The following is an 18,140-nucleotide window of genomic DNA, read 5'->3' as shown; positions in this document are numbered from 1 at the left end:
GTCCGCACGCTTACTCGGAGCTTTGCGGAGCTCGTTCCAGGACGACACCCGTAGCTAAGGAACGAAGCAAAAATTATGGCCGATGTGGTGGAAGGATTTTCTTATCTCATTTTTTCCTGGCGCCAGGCATTTAGGTGGTCGTTAGGGCCAGCTTATCACGCTACCAGGCATTGTGATAGATTCTACACTAGGGTAGAAATCCTCGTAGCTCCTAGGTACGCAGCTGGCATATTTGCTTCTAGTTATCAGTGTCAGCAGACACAGATGCGAAAGTGCCAGATGACCAAGGATACCGCTCGAGAAGGGGACTTGCTAGCCAAAACGTTAATAAAAAAGAAAAGTCTGGACCGAACTCTGCTTTCGAATGCCCTTCCGATGTTTTTTTCTTCTTTCTTTCTCTATTTACTGCCTTTATATACATGTATATGGGTTTGGACAAGTGCTGAAACCATTCTTGTTAGGTATTCTTTTTTCCCATCTCCAGGCAAATAGCGTTTGCTGTTTCTTATTTCTTTTTTCGGCTTTCTTCTCTTCTTACTTTTTATCTTTCTAGTTTTGTCTTGCTATTTCATTTGTTTCCCCCGCTTTTAACATCCACGCTTGTCCTGTCGGTCTCAAGCCTGCGAAGGAAATATCTGTGCGCGGCAATATAATTCTGTACGGCGCCGCACAGGCCCGCATCGTATCACGCTCGGTTATTAATGACCACTGTGCGTTGAGTCGTGGCGTTCTTTGGTCAGCCATCTCGCTTTCGATCTCCCGACACTTAAGAGCCGCCTCGACTAATGGCCCCCGATCCACCAAAGGCGAGCGGTCCTTTGCAGCCCTGCGGCACGATACCATCGCTTCGCCGCGCCAGGGGGCCCGCGACCAACCTGTCGGTGGAGGCGTGCCGCTCTAGGCGCAATCCGTAAAAAGTCGAGAACGCATTTATTTCCGCTTTGCCAAGCGTCACGTCGAAGATGCATGCAAGCAGCTCTGACGCGTCGTGTGCGCGGTGACCATCAGAGCATATAGCTGTGGCACCTGACGGCGGTGAGGTCTCGCAGCTGCTCATTACGGTCCGGGCGGGTGGCCCTTTTTGTGTTCAGCAGTTAAAGGTATCCACAATGGGCAACAAACGAGCCTCGTAAATACTCCAAACAGGACGATACTGTAGAAAATTCAACCATTGGATCATGCTATGGAATTAAAACAAACGACAAAAAGAAAAAAAAAATAAGTGTGTATGTGGTGTTGGGGCGAGGGCACACAGCAAGGTGAAAAAATAATGGCACCCACGTTTGGATACCACTGGCTTACTTAGGGCATTTACTGCGTAACGCAGTAAATTAGTACAGTGGTTTTTCCTCGTTTCCTATGAGCACAAACGAAGCGCACCGGCTACCCGTTACGCTGCCTTGACTAGCCTGTATTTAGTAATAATTATTACTGCGCTAATTAACCCACGGTCGCGAAATTCCGCAAGTCTTAACATCATGGCATGTGTCTCTCTCTTTGTCAAATCTTATCCCCGCATCTATCTTAGTCTGGGATTGAAAATTTACTAACTGATTAATTTCAGCTTCATAATGCAGCTTGGCATACTGCAAGTTTAGATAGTGTGAAAAAACGAGGACAAAAACCACTTACACACAGGGTTTCTTTTTATTATTGACTTTATACAAGGAGGTGGGTGGCGCATAAATACCGCGCTGGCTGCACTTTGGCTCTTGAATAAGTGGTACAATACAAGGTAGAGAACATGCAACAACATACAACGCACAACTACAACTACGTTACGTTATCACATTCAAAATAACATCACGTCATTACAAAAACACAGGACGTTGCAGCTTCTCGGCGGCTGTGTCCTATGCAGGTCCTGGAAGCTCACTTCTATGAATAATATTGAAACGCAAGAACGGAAGACAGGAGAACAGGCGAACGAAGTTGGCTGTAGCTCTGAGGGGTGGATGCATTTCTTTACCATCCTCATAAATCGTTACATACCACTACTGGTGTGGTTATCTGGTGTCTAAAAGCAAGCTCTTGTGCAAATTCTTTGGATTATGTACCGGGGAACAGGGGACGTTGTCTGTTTTTTACTTGATGTAGAAGGCCAAACTCCGCACCGATTGCTCTAAGAGCAGGGATTACGCTTTGCTCGCAGTCGAGTTGATGATATTCACCACAGGAAACATTAAAAAGCCATGTTACTACCAGTTGCCATCTGGGAGCAGATGAGCACAATCGACTTAGAGTTCTTACCAATGCCCATATGGTGGTAGTGAGAAAGAAAGTTGTTCGTTAATTCACTGTGCCATGGCATCACGCACTGCAAAATGTATGTGTGCTGTGGTTGGGCGACGGTGGGCAAAATTTCACGTAATAGATACGAATTTGCTGATGATTGAGCTTTCCAATTCCTTGGAAATAGTTTGGGGACGATTCAACCCCTCTATTTTCTTGTGTATGGTCTTCAACTTAGTATGCTATGTGAAATAGACCAAGCCTGGGTGCAGCCTCGATGAGCGATTTTCTCAAATGCTTTCGCGTAATCCAAAAATATGGCGTCTGTTTGTATGTTACGGTCAAGATTACCATGAACATCATGAAGAAATAGTGCAAGCTGGGTCTCGCAAGAACAGCCCCTGCGGAGCCCGTGCTATGAAGGATGAAAGAAGTTGTTAGCGTCTAGAAAGTTCATAATATAAAAGTAGATTACATGCTCCATGATCTTGGAGGGAACACTTCTCGATGAGATGCGGCGGTAATTTAGGGGAGCATTTTTGTTGCCCGATTTGTAGATTGGAATAACCTTCCCAATCTTCCACTTCTCTGGCATAGTGCCTATGGAAAGCGACTATGAAAATAATAAATATAGAAAATCTGCAGAAATGTGTTTCGCGTTTTTTAGTAGTTTAGAGTTAATGTCATCGATGCCAGACGATGAAGACAACTTAATATTTTCTATCACAGATAAAAGCCCACGTACTGTGAATGTGATGGCTGAGATGTTGCATTGTATATTCGTGGTTGGCGAGGTTGGAAGTGTGTCCATTTCATTAGTGAAGAGTGAAGAAAACGCGTTGTTGAACATATTAGCGAAGGTTAAATCTGTAACTGATTCACCCAGCTCGTTAGTAAGATTACTGATACGCGCTTCTTTGGGGTTTATCACCTGCCAGAATTTTCTTGGATTAGTAAGTAAAATGTTTGGCAGGTCATAGTGAAAGAAGGTTCGCAAATTGGCATCGCAAATTGCGATTGAGTACGCAGCTTCAGCAGCGTAAGAGTTCTCCCACGCAACTGAGCTTGCCTTAACTTTAGCATGGCGATAGAGGCGCTTTTTTTATTTTCTAGTCGTTTTAGGATCTCGTAAACCATGGTTTTTGTAGATTGTATCGAATGGTTATCCTGGGAATAAAGTGGTTCTTAAGTTGACATAGTTTGTTTTTAAACAACAGCTAGTTATAATGAATCGAATGGTCATTAAATTCATCTGCAAAGGTAGAAAAGAATGCGTTTAAGTCAGTATTTATAGCCTGATAGTTACCTTTGTCATGTAAACAAATTGTCTTCTCCTGCATGTCGCGTGGTGGGGGAGCGAAAGTGAAGGCAGTATGAATAACTATGTGATCACTAATCTCAAGAAGATATGTAAGGGCTGTTAAGCCTTCACGATGTCTGGTTAGTATAAGATCTAAAATATTGGCAGATGTCCCGGACACACTGGTTGGCTCCAGTACTAGCTGTGTTAAAATTAAATTAAAGTCTACAAAAAGGAGAATAATAGCATTGGGATGCTTTGAAGTAATTTCATTTATTATTTGTTTAAGAGATTACAAAAGTCCGCTGATGGTGAGGAGGTCTGTAACAAACACCTAGCAGTACTGTTTGTGGGGAACATTGACCTTTTAACCACAGTGTTTCCAAGTGGCTGTCAATGTCAACTCGTGTGCGCGGCAATTGTTGGTCCACGGCAATCAGAACAGCTCCGCCACGGGCGTCTCTCCGATCGCATCGATAAACGTCGAAGTTGGGAAGATCAGCCAGGACTTCTGCGTCACTGATTTTTTTTGTAAGCCACGTTTCTGATGGTATCAGTAAGTTACTGGCAGATCATGACATAAGGTTCGATACGTGTTCACGCTTTGGCAGAAAGCTGCGTATGTTCGTAAAAATTACTGGAAAAGACAGATTATTACGTGGGATGAGAAAGCGAGTTCTTGTATTCGTGGGATAATGCGATTGCTATGCTGCTTCTTTGACGGTCTGTGATCTCTCGTCATGTATGTAGCGTTTAGTACCTATGGTGCAATGTTTTGTAACGCAATGAAAAGCGAGCAGATTTTGCTTTCGGAAAAGCAACAAGGTGCCTGCGGGCGTTCTGTACAGCCTTAGAATAATCTTCGCAGACACTGTTCAGTGGTTTTGAACTTACGGCCATTTGATAGGACAGTCTCTTTTGTCTTAAAGTGTATAAATTTAACAATTATAGGGCGACGGCGCCAAGTGGTATGCCTCCCGAGACGATGTGCTCGTTCAATTTCTTCTGTATCTATGTTAATGTTAAGGTGCCGAGAGCACAGCTGGGTTACGGCTTTTTCAGACTGGGCGAATGTCTCCGAGGGATTAGTATGAGTAATACCATAAAAGATTAGGTTATTTCTACGTGATCGGTTTTCAGTGTCATCCATGCGCCGTTCCAAGCAAGTCGCCAGGTCAGTAATTTTAGTAGTGTCTGCCTTTAGAACTTCGATTGCATTTCGCAAAGGAATGATGCTTTGGCAAAGTTTTTCGACTACTGTCACTCAGGAAGTCAAATCGGACACCATCTTATTCGTCGCCAGTAGTTGGTTCTTAATGCCTTTCATTTCTGTTATTATTTATTTTTGGCCGGCTGATAGTTTTTGCAGCAAGGTCAGCACTATAGGGACCCGGGTTGGACTCGATGTCTCCTGAAAAGAGAAGCAGGGACCGAATGGCACAAACACTCTCAGCAGCAATAGCGACACAGCACCGGGGGCTCGGCAGCTGCACCAGAAGATAATTGCTAGACTTCATTGCAAAAAGAGAATACTTGTTACCAACCTGCGTAGCGAAGAGCAACAGGTTAGTTGTCTGCATTGTGGTAAAGCAACCGAGCCTACAGAGCGGTGTCGACAATCGCGGCAGCTTTATACATGACGGGAGCCCTAGTGCCAGTGCCGATGGGACCTTCCACAGGGAATCCAGCATCCAGATATCGCATGGTGGCGCTGACACCGATGAGGTTGCACAGTCGATTCCTATGGTGTAGGCGCCAGATGGCGTACAAGGTGACCACGTGCCGGTTTCATTGATGAGGGGCAGCAGCGCACATTCCACTGGCGTGTTGATAACCGGAGTTATCGGTGATGACAGCTGCTCGTAGGTGACGATAGCAACGAGCACCTGCGTGGCGAAGAGCAACGGGTTAATCGTCTGCATTGTGGTACAGCAACCGATCCCATCTAGGGGTATTACATAAGGAATGGGAATACAACATTTGACACGTGTACTTGTTTGTCTTTATCGGGCGACACAAACAAGTGTTATAATGCATTCAGTTATGCAATTATAATGCATATAATGGATTATAATGCATATGTGTTATATGCTACTTGCTTGGGGCTGCTTGATTAGGATATCTGTCTAAAAAGAACAACTCGTTCAGTGCGGTTGAAGTAACGTTAACGTGATGATCCCATCTGAAGTCGTGTGTTAATTCTCAGCGGAGGTGCTTGCAATCTTTAACCAGGTTAGCTGTGGTCTTATTCATACTGTACTGGAATTTTTATCTGTGCTTCTTTCCATAATTGATAAGGTAGCACATAACGGCGGTATTGCGCAGCACACGAATGCAGGGAAGAAAAGCACAGAGCAGAGTAAAGAGCGCTAAAACGAGTTAAACCGAGAAATGATGGAAGCGGAGGATATTTACAAGCGACTGCTGCGTAAGCCCCCTTTCCATTGCTGTGACACAGCTCGAGCCTGATTACCTGGCCGGGCATAGCGCAATCGTGGGAACATGTTGAAAAGGCGATGTGACTTATCAACGATGCACTGGCTCTGGGTATCGCCTCTTTTCTGCGTATTTCTTTTCTTCTGTTTGCTGCGGATGTACAAAATGTTCGTCTGCAAAGAAAGGTCAGATGGAACCGGCGCCCTTCCCTGTCCTTCCTTTTCTACATTCGCGCGCTATTCATCTTGGGTACTAGGCGCGAACGCACACAAGAAACAAGGAAAGAGCCGGGACGATATACCGTGGTTGTGAACTACGACCTACTCGCCCAAGCTTCCACCCTAATAATAAGGTAAAACATTTCTGTTCTACCAATCACTGAACCATTTGAATATCAAAGCTGGAGCGTCGTTTAGGGCTAAATGCTCATTATAAAAATCGATTGCTTGACAGAAATCGTTAGCAAGAAACATAACATTACCTGAAATATTACAGGGCAAGTCATTCATTTGCATACAAAATAAAACTGAAGTCAAAACGCTGCTTTGTGGAACTCCAGGTATCATAGAAGGTTTCGAGAAAAACTGCTGACTTATTTCTACAAACTAAGGGTGGTTAGTAAGGTAGTCTTTGTTATGGTCAATAATAGGGTTATTTCCCAAAGTAAGTTTGAGATTTTAATTAGTTCTGTAACTGTTACAAGAGCGAAAGCTTTTGAAACGTCCAGAAAGATTAGGTCTGCTTGTTTCTGTCGATTATAACTTATCGATATATAGGGAATAAATTACTGAAATTACCTTTGTGATCGTGAATCCCCTCAGCAAACACCGTGCTGACAAGCTGTAAGTGTTTCTTCTTTTTCAAAACGCGTGGTTATGTACTTTAAGACAATGTGCTCCAATAGTTTTCATAATGTGCGTGTTAATCAGACTTGTCTGTAGAAAGTTCAGTTTTACCTCCTCATTTATGACCTGGTATTACTTTCGCGTAAGAAAAATTACGGGGTTTTACGTGCCAATACCACTTTCTGATTATGAGGCACGCCGTACTGGAGGACTCCGGAAATTTCGACCAGCTGGGGTTCTTTAACGTGCACCTAAATCTAAGTACACGGGCGTTTTCGCATTTCGCCCCCATAGAAATGAGGCCGCCGTGGCTGGGATTCGATCCCGCGACCTCGTCCTCAGCAGCCCAACATCACAGCCACTGAGCAACTACGGCGGGTATTACTTTTGCTGTTTCTCGTTCCTTAGGAAGGGTACTTGAGAACAGTGACTTGTTAAATAGTAATAATAGGTACGTGGCCATCCACTCAGTATACCTTGGAGAAAATCAATTTGGACTATATTGTCAGGTCCTGGCAACTGTTTTGTCTCTAAGTTCAGTAGTAGGTTAAGTTTGCCTGCTTCGAAAGCGTGAGGGGCCCTAGTGGCTTGTTTATACGGGTGTCAGCTTGCGATAAGGCTAAGCAATCTTTCAGATTCTATAGCCATTGACCGCGAGCACGCACAAGCGGTTAGACGACAAGCGGTGCGCTTTAGCACACTCTGACATTCGTATTCTCTAGAAAGTTGTTCGCTGCAAGAAACATATTGTGATGCGTTCTCACTCCGCTCGTGCACAATACTAAAAAAGAAAAAGAAAAACAAGGATTCTTCACGCATACAGTGTTAAACGCCTTCGCCGACTCCACAATGACGGAATTTATTCAGTTTCAGACTTCCCGGAATATACCGCCAAGTTGAAGAAACCTTTAATGTTAGCATGTGCCTCTTCATATCACAATTGAGAATTCCTAGTTCGCGCCAGAGGGGCGTAGTGAAACCGTTCCCACTCTGGATAAGCCACTAAAATGAATTCGAGGAAAAAAGACAGGACTCTTGCGCCGTCCACAATTGAGCTACTACTGAAACACGCAAGAAAGTGCACCGTAAAAAACTGCTCGGAGTTGTACCTGTAGTTTCTTGCGTGTCTTGAGCAAACGCGCTGCGTTTGCAGCCGGCGCCACGCCTCCTGTCTGTCTGTACGTGAGCACTGATTCCAACTCCCAACCTCTCCCCTGAAGCCGCTTCTTTGAACCCGTCGCAGTGGCAAAGGCACGCATACCGGAGGGCAGCAACCTGTACATCCAGAGCGGCAACACCATCAACCTGACGTGCGTGGTGACGGACACACGAACGCCGCCAGTGTACGTCTTCTGGTACCACGATGACCGCATGATCAACTACGACTCGAGCCGTCGGGAGGGCATTCGCGTCGTCACCGAACGGGGACCCGCCACCACCGTCTCCAGGCTCCAGGTACGCTCCGGGGGGCGGCACGGTCGGCCGTGAGCGCGCGCCCAGGCCGCTGCGTCCTGAAAGCCACCTGCGACGTTTGGAGAGTCCGCCGGGCGCAAGGGGAACGGGCGATCTCGGCTAAATCTCGCGCGCCATGTATGGAGCAAAGCGGGGAGGGAGCGCGGGAGGCAGCAGAGGCGACTTCGACTACTCCAACAAGTGCGTAGTCTGCCCGGCCGGGCGCTGTCGCCGTATCTAGAAAGGGACCTGCAAACAGCTCGTACCTTTGTGCAGGCGGTGTTCTCGCCGCTCCTACGTTGAAGCGATAGACCGGACGAAGGTGACCTCGCTCGCTGTTGCTGCCGCGCTTGCGCACACTAGCGTTCTGACAGCGAGATTCCGCGCTCATCGAGTGTGAGGTGCTCATCTAATGAATACATTATTGCGCCAAAAAGGAAAATAAAGACTTAGGAGGGAGAGCAGGAAATGACAGATCGAGCGCTGATGTGTTCATGTTTGCTTGTGCGCGCTGACACCATGCTTAGTTCAGTTAGTAAGCGAATATTGCGAAGTTTATGCGGCCGATAAAACTACTATCATTACTTTGCGTAGGAGTGTACTTATTTGTTATCGTAATCGATGCTTCGCCTTTCTGGCGAAACTAAAGTTAACAAGCAAGGTGTCACGTGCCCACAGACAAACATGAACACATATCTATCTATGACCGCGGAAATTCGCTGTAAGAACTCTGGAGTAAGGAGGCGCGCTAGCAGCAGCGAAATAATTGACCTTCGTGCTGCCTGTCGCTTCAGCGCGAACTAAGCGTCGAAAGCACAGCGCATATGAAGATAACAACACTTGGTGGACTTTGTCGAAATCGTAGATTGCTTTGAAGATGAGGTCAGCACGACCGCGCACATTGTCCACGTCACAGATCGCTTTCAAGATAAGGCGCCCGCGCGACCACGCAGTACGCAGCAGCTTTCCCCCCCTTGCGCGCGCGAGTTTGAGCCGCGATTTTCAGGTAACCCTCGCAAGTTTCACTCGCTCATCACTATTAAGCAAAATTACATCCCTTGAGTCGTATCTTGCCACACAATAACAATCGTCATCCGTCTTGTCCGCATTTCCTTTCTTTAACGCTGCGAGCCCGGCACTTCCAAGTCACGAACGGCACCCGCGCTATCATCGTGAAAGAGCATTCTCGAAAGGTAAGTAGCGAGCGCTGTGAGGATTGGGAGGTCAGTCCTCGTAATCGGTTGTCAAGATTGGAGTCGGGCATGAATTAGATGGTAGCTGGCCCATGCCGTCGTACAACTTATCCACGCTGAGGACGCTGAGCTGAGGCTGAGGACGTTGTTGAAGGGAAGGACTGCTTCTCATTGAGAACGAGGACTGTGGGTTTATTTACAGTATCTACATAAGGACGTTGCATTTCATCAGTCTAGCATGACTGCGAGAGAAAGTTCACTGAGCAGCCGCACAACAGCGGTTTATAAACACTCGGTCCCCACTCGATCCCAAGATGAGGGAAATGGCCGACCAGGCACCGTAGACTAGCCGCCTCTTTGCACGAGGGATTACACACACATACTTCCGCACAGGTTCACGGTCTTCAACCGAGGTCAGACGGACTTCGCAGAACTCGGGGCTGGCGCCAGGAACGGTGCATGGGAAGAGGCCTCGAACTACGTTCCCTCCGGGACTCCCTTGTTCTCAGCAGACCAGGTCGGTGGCGGCGGGTTCCGTCACAAAGCCTTGTTCGTCGAACTCATCTCGGCAATCCCGCGACGCAGAGTGGCGGACGTGGCGCATCGTCAAAGAAAACTTTATGCCGCTGTCGCAAGTGGCTGGCAAAACTTGCACCTTAGCGGACCGTTCTTAACAGCGCAACCTGTTCAAGAAAGGAAGCGCAAGCAAGACAGATGACGATTATTGTTCTGTGGCAATACATGACCTAAAGGGTGCATACATTTGTTTAAGGGTGTACGGCGCGCGGCGACGATGTTATCGCGCTTGGAATTTATACGGAACGTCACGGCGAAGACGACGGAAAAAATGCGCCTGGAGTGTCCATATAACATAAATTGCTTCTGACTCCATCACTTCATCGAAAAATCATGCGAAATAAATTGCACCGGGTATTTGTTTTCCTTCAGTCTGAGGAGGTTCGTGTTTAGAGGCGAGTCTTTCAGGCTTTTCTGCGATGAGGCCAGTACCGCTGTGACACCGGTGGTGGGACATCTCTGAACCTCGAATGCCATGCATAGTAGACCCGGGCCGATGCATTCCACGAGGCTTGTGCGGCTGCGGCTTTACAGATTAGATGAAACATTTTTTTTTAAGTTTAAGTTGTGAGCTCATCGAAAGCGATGATAATAAGTGAAACAGGATCGCAGTTGTGTGAAGGTTCGAGCCAAATGAAAGAGAAATCAGGCGAGAAGAAACGAAAACTCTGGTTTGGCACAGCATTCCGTAACAGCGTTGTTTCATATTGTAAGGCAGAGGAGGACACATCACAGTGCGAACGGCATCTGCGCCCATTAGCAGGAAAGAGGACGTCTGTTACTTATAGTTTACGATTATACGATTTTGTAATGGCTGGTCATCAGTTTTATTCTTCATAGTAGGAAATGATCACTTCTGCTGAACGTGTTAAGATACACGTTTAAGCAAAGCCCATTGCTTATGACTCTTTTAAAAAGTAAGATTCAAGGCCAGATACCCATAGGCTTCGTAACTTTGGATTGCTTCAGTGTTTTCTTTTTTCCCCAACTCCTCGTGCACAGTATTTTTAACCCTGTATTTTTGTTTGCGCGCGGTTTAAAATCTAGGAAAAAGCAATTCACGACGTATTCTGTCGCGAGAGACAACACTACCATATTCTGATGTGCTGCTGTAAAAAGAAAAAAAAAAGATCCCGTTCCCGTACAAAGCATGGACATGTGCCCGCGGATTGACCCTTCTACTTTCTTCGCCCAGGTTCTTGACGCAGCCACTCGGGACTCTGGCAACTACTCGTGCATACCATCTTACGCAGACCCTGCAAACATCACTGTGCACGTGCTCAACGGTAATTTGTTCTTGCATTTATTTAGATTCATGTCTCACAAGCACGTGTCAGAAGAAAAAAAAAGAAGTTGCGTTAGCTGCGAATGAGCAGCGCTTCGAGTAACTTGGGAGCATTTTACTGATATAGATGATCGGACGAACCCGCCAAATTGAGGTAAAGCCTATTGCGTTTTTTTTTATGTTCATGGTACCTAAACCCACTCTTAGCTGCTTCAAAAATCAACCGTGTATAGTGGCCAGCACATTTTTCCAGCACCGAACATTCTTCAGCCCTATATACTTATAACCACAATTTCGAGCGTGAATGTCAAGGAGACTGAAAACACAGCTGTAGACATTATAATTATGCTCTCGAAGTCGCTCATTCAGACGGCGTCCGGTCTTTCCGAGATACGCCTTAGCACTTGTTAAAAGAATTGCAAGACTGAGATTGCACGTCTTGGCGATGGCTGTGTCAGCATGGCGTCAATAGAATTGTCAGATAAAAAGCTAAAATTTCTGTCTAGGTCGCACGAAGGATAGGACTTATCAATTCGGGGCTAGCCACTGCCTACGACATGTTGTGTATTTGTCTGCTTTAGTGTGTGTGCACATGCTTGTGAGAAAATAGAAACCTGTTGGAAAACAACACTCTGTCTGAGCTCTATTCGTTTTTTCCTAGGCGTGAATGCGTATTTCTGAGCTCGTTAGCTATTTGTTATGCATCCTATTCAATCGGTGGATCACACGTCGCGAAATATTAGGATGTAGAAAAGCATCGTGCTTTCTGTTTTCGTCACTCTTTTCTTGTCCTGAAGCCGCGTTAATTTGTAGCCTCTGTGATTTGCGTGTCGCAGGCGAGAAGCCGGCGGCCATGCAGCACGGACGCCAGGGCAACCTGGCCGAGCGGTCGCTGTCCTCGCTGCTGCTGGTGTCGGCGGTGCTGCTCCTGCACCGGCTCTTCGCGCACTTCGTGGTGCACAGATAGTGCGACGGACACCGGGACCTTCCTCGCGCCTCCACCAGGCCCCGCCCTCGGAAGAAGTCGCACCACCCTTGAATCGCGTGCAACGTGCACGGACCAAAACGGCGCCGTCGTTCGTCGACTCTCTTCGCACACCGCCACCGGCTTTCGAGCCCGCGAGAAGAAGACGCCGGACGGAGTCGCCACCGCTGTCGCTGTGCGTTCGGCGGATGCCGCCCGGCTTGGCGCAGCTGCGGCGCTGTCTTTATTCGCTCCGAGGCGCCGCACACGAACTGTGCGCCAGGGGGTCTAAGCAAGCGTGCTTGCGTGACAACTTCTTACCGCGACGGTGCAAATATCGCGCTTGACGTGACGCACAAGAACGAGTATAAAGGGCCGAGGTTTAGTCCCTGATGGATGTGAACGATGAAGACAAAAAAGAACCGAATCTAGGGCACTGACCCTTAGTGTACTCGGCACCGGCAGGCGCCACCGCCACCTCGAATGTTCAGAAACAGGGCTCCTGTCGCCATGTGGTCAGTCTGTTCGAGTGCTTCGTTCGTGTTTATGCTATACAGTTAATTTGCTAATTGCGCGCAAGCGTTGCTGTTGGATCTCATCACTAGACATTCTTCGAACAGTCGCAAGAAGGAAAACCAAGAAAACTTCGCCTATCGAATCTTCCGTCGAATGTGGCCGCAAAATCTGGTCGCGCTGCTCTCGTCACAACTCTTCGGGGAAGCGCCACCTATCTGTCGCCTCTGGCAAGGACCCGAGCGCGGCGATACTGAGTTTTTCGATACCAGTGGGACGTTAACATTCCTCGAGAAGGCCGAAGAACAGGTTTCTTTACAAGTACTATTTATTTTTGGGTCGTGAAGTGCACGTTAACTACCACGGGGACGCAGGATATTTAGTTCCTTTCAGTGCGCATGTTACGAGAAAAACAACGGCTTACATGGGAACGTCCTTAATTATACGCAAAAGAAAGAGACACAACAAAACCAAGCGTACTGCGGGAAGGTTTCGGGTGATGTTACGAACCTAAAACAGTCTACTTTTGTGGAAACTCGCAAACTTCGTACGCGTGGATTTCTTGGAGAGTATCAGCTAGAGATGTCGTGTACCATATTCCCTGATAGAGATGATGAGCATGCTTTGAGGATAGAAACGTGTAGATTGAATGCCCAAGGGAAAGTCACAGTACAGTTAACGAAACAGCACGCGACGTCTACCCTCCTCTCTGAGTAACATGCGTTCTCTTGTCGGAAGATGTAGTGAGGTAGATGAGACCCCATAAGGAAGGATACCCTCCGAGTTTTCTCGAGTGTGGTGAGCCTATACGTGACGTTTCAGCTTTATGGTGTGTTTTCCATGAAAACTTTTCCGGAAGAACTTTGCCGTCGTTAACTTCGCCACTCACGCGCATTTAATCATCGGCTTAACGCATGTTCAACCAAAATAATGAATACATGCATTCTAAGCACACCTTTCTCGAAACAAGCCTTTGTTGGGAGCTCAATGTGCTCAAGGCTTTGTTTGGCGCTAAGGACCCTTTTCGCGGCATTTTGTCTTTGCTTTTTGTTTTTGTCGATGTAGGTTATATTTTGTATCGGTTTGCATCACTGTCTACGCTTTTCTTTGTTGCTGTAAGTTGTAATTTGTCGAACGAGATTCATGTTGTCTGTACTCCGTCGGACAAGTATGTGTGGAGCTTCTGCTTGTTTCGAAACATTCTAGTCACTATGACAGAAACATTTTCGTTCATCTCACCAGAGGTATGTCATTTTCAGATGTTACATGATACACTATTTTATCACATCGTGAACGTTTCTACGAAAGAAAGTGTAGCAAGAAAGTAGCTTGTCCACAACCATCCCCTCTTGAGCATAAATGCATTGTCTCCGTATGGGCACGCAATAGCAGACGGATTTTAAATCTGCCGGCAAACAGATCCTGCGTGGTCAATTTCTGGCAGCGCGTATGCATTTCGGAGTAGTAAAGGTGCTGTTAAATGTTCTGTGGCATGCAATGTCGACGACGCATTGCATCCAAAACAATTTCTCAAATCTAGCGGCTTAAGCTTAAAGGGCAACGAACGTATGCCTCTTCAAATGAAACACTTGCTTTATCACAGGTTCCCCAACAGGAGCCAAACGAAACAAAAATAAATCAATGTTGAGAGCTTTTATTTCGCCAACGCGTGCATCTAGCACGGCGGTGCACTTTTAGTTAAACGGCAACAGCTAGTTCACCGCACTCCAGCTGAAGTAGGTGGCGCCTCGATTTGTTCCAACAACTCCAGTGCATGTCACATATTGTCAGATCCTCGGAGTTTATAAAATATATACCACCAAAAGGCATGTAATGAAGCGCTATCAAGATGCAAGCACCAAATATTGGGAGGCGGCGTTGTAGACTTTCCACCGCCATCAGCGCTGTAAGCAGCGGTAAATTTATGTAGCTGATAGGCGTCCATATTCATGATCTCGCAACTCTTACTGTCGTGCACAGAACCATTCGCATTAGCTGAGAGGTCGCCGGTTCGATCGCAACCGCCACATTCCGATGGAGGCGCAACGCAAAAACGCTGACTTAGGTACACGTTCAAGAACCCCAGGTGGTGAAATTGAAACCCGTGTCCCACATTACGGCGTAACTCATAATTAGATCGTGGTTTTGGCATGCTAAATTCCAAAGTCTAATTTTATTTGTGCACAGAACATCTAGTGCTCACTTTTTGATGTTTGAAGCGCCTTGCGTTTACATGAGTGCGCGACATCAGCTCGGCAAGAAGTACAGTCATGTTGAAAAACGCGTTCCTCATGTACGCTAGGTGGCGGTTGCCGTATTATCCAAACAAGAACCACTCAACAGATCGCTATTCTTGACGAGGGCCATGTAGCAGATCACTATAATGAATAGAGGTTGACTAAATTGCTCGTCCGAAACGACACTTTCATGCACCCATGTGCACCTTCCCTCCCTACAACAGCAGCTTCGGCTTTCAAACACTTCGTGCTGTTGAACTCATCGCTCCGTGAATCTTGGCCACTCCGCCTCAACTTGCTTACTGAACTGATAGCGTTCTCTGACTCAGAAAAATGTTAGTCGTTCCTCATCGGCAACCGAAATTAATTGGTACATGAGTGTACACGCAGAGTTGTTGTAGACAAAACTGTGCGGATAGTCACCCAAGTTTGCGCTTGCCTTTTGTTCCCGAAAAAAAAAGTGCGCCTTCGTCGTTGAGCAGGCGGCTATGCCGCACAGTGTCCCCAAGTCACCACTCAAAGTGCACGATGGGCGTCTGTGACGACGACTGCGCTGGCCAACCACGTGGGAGAGACACAGTGGTGCGGCCGCGCTTGTGGCGCCATTGCTTTGGACGAATCGGAGGCTGTCGTCGCAAAGGCGTCCGGTCACCTGTGTGAGTGTGCGTGCGTAATTGTGTTGTTGCCACTGCATCCCCTGTGCCACCTACTTCCTCCAAGATGAGCGGCACCTCCGCGTCGGTTCATTAATTAGTCTGAAAGGGTGGAGCGCAAGAAGACGCAAGAAGATAGCTGCTCGAAGACACGCGCAAGCGATGCAGCCCAAGTCGTGGACGAATAAAAAGGGCAGCCTAGCGCAGGCAGCCATTGTTTGAAAAGGAGTGTGTTGGTGTGATTCCTTTGCGCAGTCCAACGCGTAGGTTGAAGACACACGGCACGCGCCGTCACCAGGACAGCATTCGCACGACGAGTTTCTGGCCAACTATTACTCGAGTGACGTTGTACGGCAATGAAGATTGTTCCGCTGCTTTTTACGTCTTACGAATGGCACCAGAGAGGATGATAAAGTCACTAGACATACTTCTAGAGGGAGTGCCTTATTAACAAGTAAAATTTACAGCGCCACCGATGTGTCTCCGTGATCTTCGCAAATATTTCGGGTAAATACGAGTGTGTATCGCATTAAAGCGACTTCGTAGTTGGCATTCTTCATAAAATACTGCTTCAAAGAGTAGTATAGCATTTGTGCCCTTCTAAGTTTATATGCCTGGTTGGTTTCTTTATGTCTTCCAATTAACGACAGCAGATGTCATCCGACGACTGACTTCTATTACTCTCGTCTGTGCAACCGCTACAACCAAGCTATAACGAGGAAGACATTGGAGGGCAATGCCTGGAAGGGAACGTTTGACAGATAATACTCATCGCTGCTTAGTGAACGGCAAGTGATAATTTTCAGCACCCTGAGGCGGTGCTGTGGCACATAGCGGCGTTCAGCTTTCCTTGAGAGGCAGCATGGGTTGCGATAGACGCTGTCCATATATGGGCCCCAGAATAATTCACGCGGCCTGCGGTCTCTCGCCGTGCGCCTATATCCAACAACACTGGCTATCGCCAGGGGAACGCTCGTGAATTTTCTTGAGCAAGGGCCCGCGGGCGAAGGGGTTTTCACAGCAGCGCTTCGGAGGGAGACACCACCTATTTGGGGCTTCTTTCTTTATTTTGGAGACAAACAGGCTGCGACTGAAAACCAAAGGCGCAGAAAGCTGCCAAATGATCTTAATTCGCAGAGTGCTAGCAGCATTTGGCAGCACCAACTTGTTTTGGACAACCTACGCCATGTGCGGCCATTCCAAAGCCATCGCACCACGGTCTTCCTTCAGTGTCGTACGCGTAAGGTGGCATATGAGGCACGTGCCCCTCACCTGTCCCCCCCCCCCCCCCCGCATATAACGAAGAATAAAGAAAATTGTGGATGCGCCACTACCACCTAGTAACACTGTCTCTGACCCGCCATGGTTACTTAGTGGCTGCTGAGCACGAGGTCGCGGGATCAAATCCCGGCCACGGCGGCCGCATTTCGATGGGGGCGAAATGCGAAAACACCCGTATACTTAGATTTAGGTGCACGTTAAAGAACTCCAGGTGGTCGAAATTTCCGGAGTCCTCCACTACGGCGTACCTCATAACCAGAAAGTGGTTTTGGCACGTAAAACATGATAATTTAATTAAATTCACACTGTCTCTGGTCGATTTGGAGCCAGGTGAATCCGATCATGAACAGCCTGTCCAGTGAGGCAAGAGCAGAAGGTGGTACCAGCATTATTCAAAAGACTAGAGCAAAATAACAGGGACACATACAGATAAGACGACAGGACGAGCGCTAAACATCGACTGAGGTTTTTACAGCCAGCGAAGGTACATATATACATTTCGGTGGTGCATGCGCACACAGGGTTAAAACAGTACAAGCACATTCTAATCAAACTGTGGCAAACTGTTCTGTAAGTATTTTTTTTCTTTTTTGGACAAGGCAAGTGATGCCGTGCTGACATAGTTATCACCTTCCCTGTCAGTGTGATATGCCTCAGATATCTCGCGCCCCCACCTTGTGCCGCCCCTACCAAGCCCACACGTGGCATCAAACGCAGGCACGCACCCGCACCGCTTACAATGCATGGTACCAACTAATTCTGCGCCAGTGATTGTGGCGGCCTCTTGCTAGGCATGCGAGTTGGCAAAATCGTCTGCGGACTCACTGACTCCCACGTTGAAGTAACTGTGGTCGGCCTTCGCATTACGTAGCAAATTAGCTACATATACTCTAAAACGGGCGGAGAGAGCACAAGTGTGTAGTACAATAAGATGTGAAAAAACATCTGAGAATGAGCGTCAAGAAAGCTCCGATTATTACATATATGCTAATAGACGACGATTTTCTGGATATAAATTTCAACGGGTTTGTTCAAACTGACAACGCACTTTAGTAGGCAGCCACAGTGCGACAGTGCAAGGCACAGCCAACTACTGTTACGGTTTACTTTGTGCGGCAATGAATGGAACAGACTCCATACGTCTGGGACACGGCGTGGCTAATTGTCACGCTC

General features: G+C 47.2%; 2 protein-coding genes across 3 annotated transcripts in view; one reads left to right on the top strand and one right to left on the bottom strand.

The window, feature by feature from the left end:
• Window positions 1–15,987, top strand: part of LOC142571330 (neurotrimin-like) — a 420,775-nt gene extending 404,788 nt beyond the window's left edge. The window contains exons 4-6 of the mRNA XM_075679599.1: window positions 8,057–8,268; window positions 11,230–11,320; window positions 12,156–15,987. Coding sequence (XP_075535714.1) covers window positions 8,057–8,268; window positions 11,230–11,320; window positions 12,156–12,286 — 434 coding nt within the window. The 3' untranslated portion in view covers window positions 12,287–15,987. The remainder of the gene's footprint in view (window positions 1–8,056; window positions 8,269–11,229; window positions 11,321–12,155) is intronic.
• LOC142571331 (uncharacterized) overlaps window positions 4,104–18,140 on the bottom strand; it is a 134,696-nt gene continuing 120,659 nt past the window's right edge. The window contains exons 2-3 of one of the 2 annotated variants that reach the window (XM_075679601.1): window positions 5,077–5,418; window positions 4,104–4,943 (exon numbers count right to left, since the gene is read on the bottom strand). In XM_075679601.1, coding sequence (XP_075535716.1) covers window positions 4,872–4,943; window positions 5,077–5,418 — 414 coding nt within the window. In that variant the 3' untranslated portion in view covers window positions 4,104–4,871. Of the gene's footprint in view, window positions 5,419–18,140 lie in introns of both variants that reach the window. The other variant, XM_075679600.1, reaches the window with a different exon arrangement.

Source organism: Dermacentor variabilis, chromosome 2 (genome assembly GCF_050947875.1).
Source record: "Dermacentor variabilis isolate Ectoservices chromosome 2, ASM5094787v1, whole genome shotgun sequence".
Lineage (NCBI taxonomy): Eukaryota > Metazoa > Arthropoda > Arachnida > Ixodida > Ixodidae > Dermacentor > Dermacentor variabilis.
This window is presented reverse-complemented; position numbering and strand designations above follow the sequence as displayed.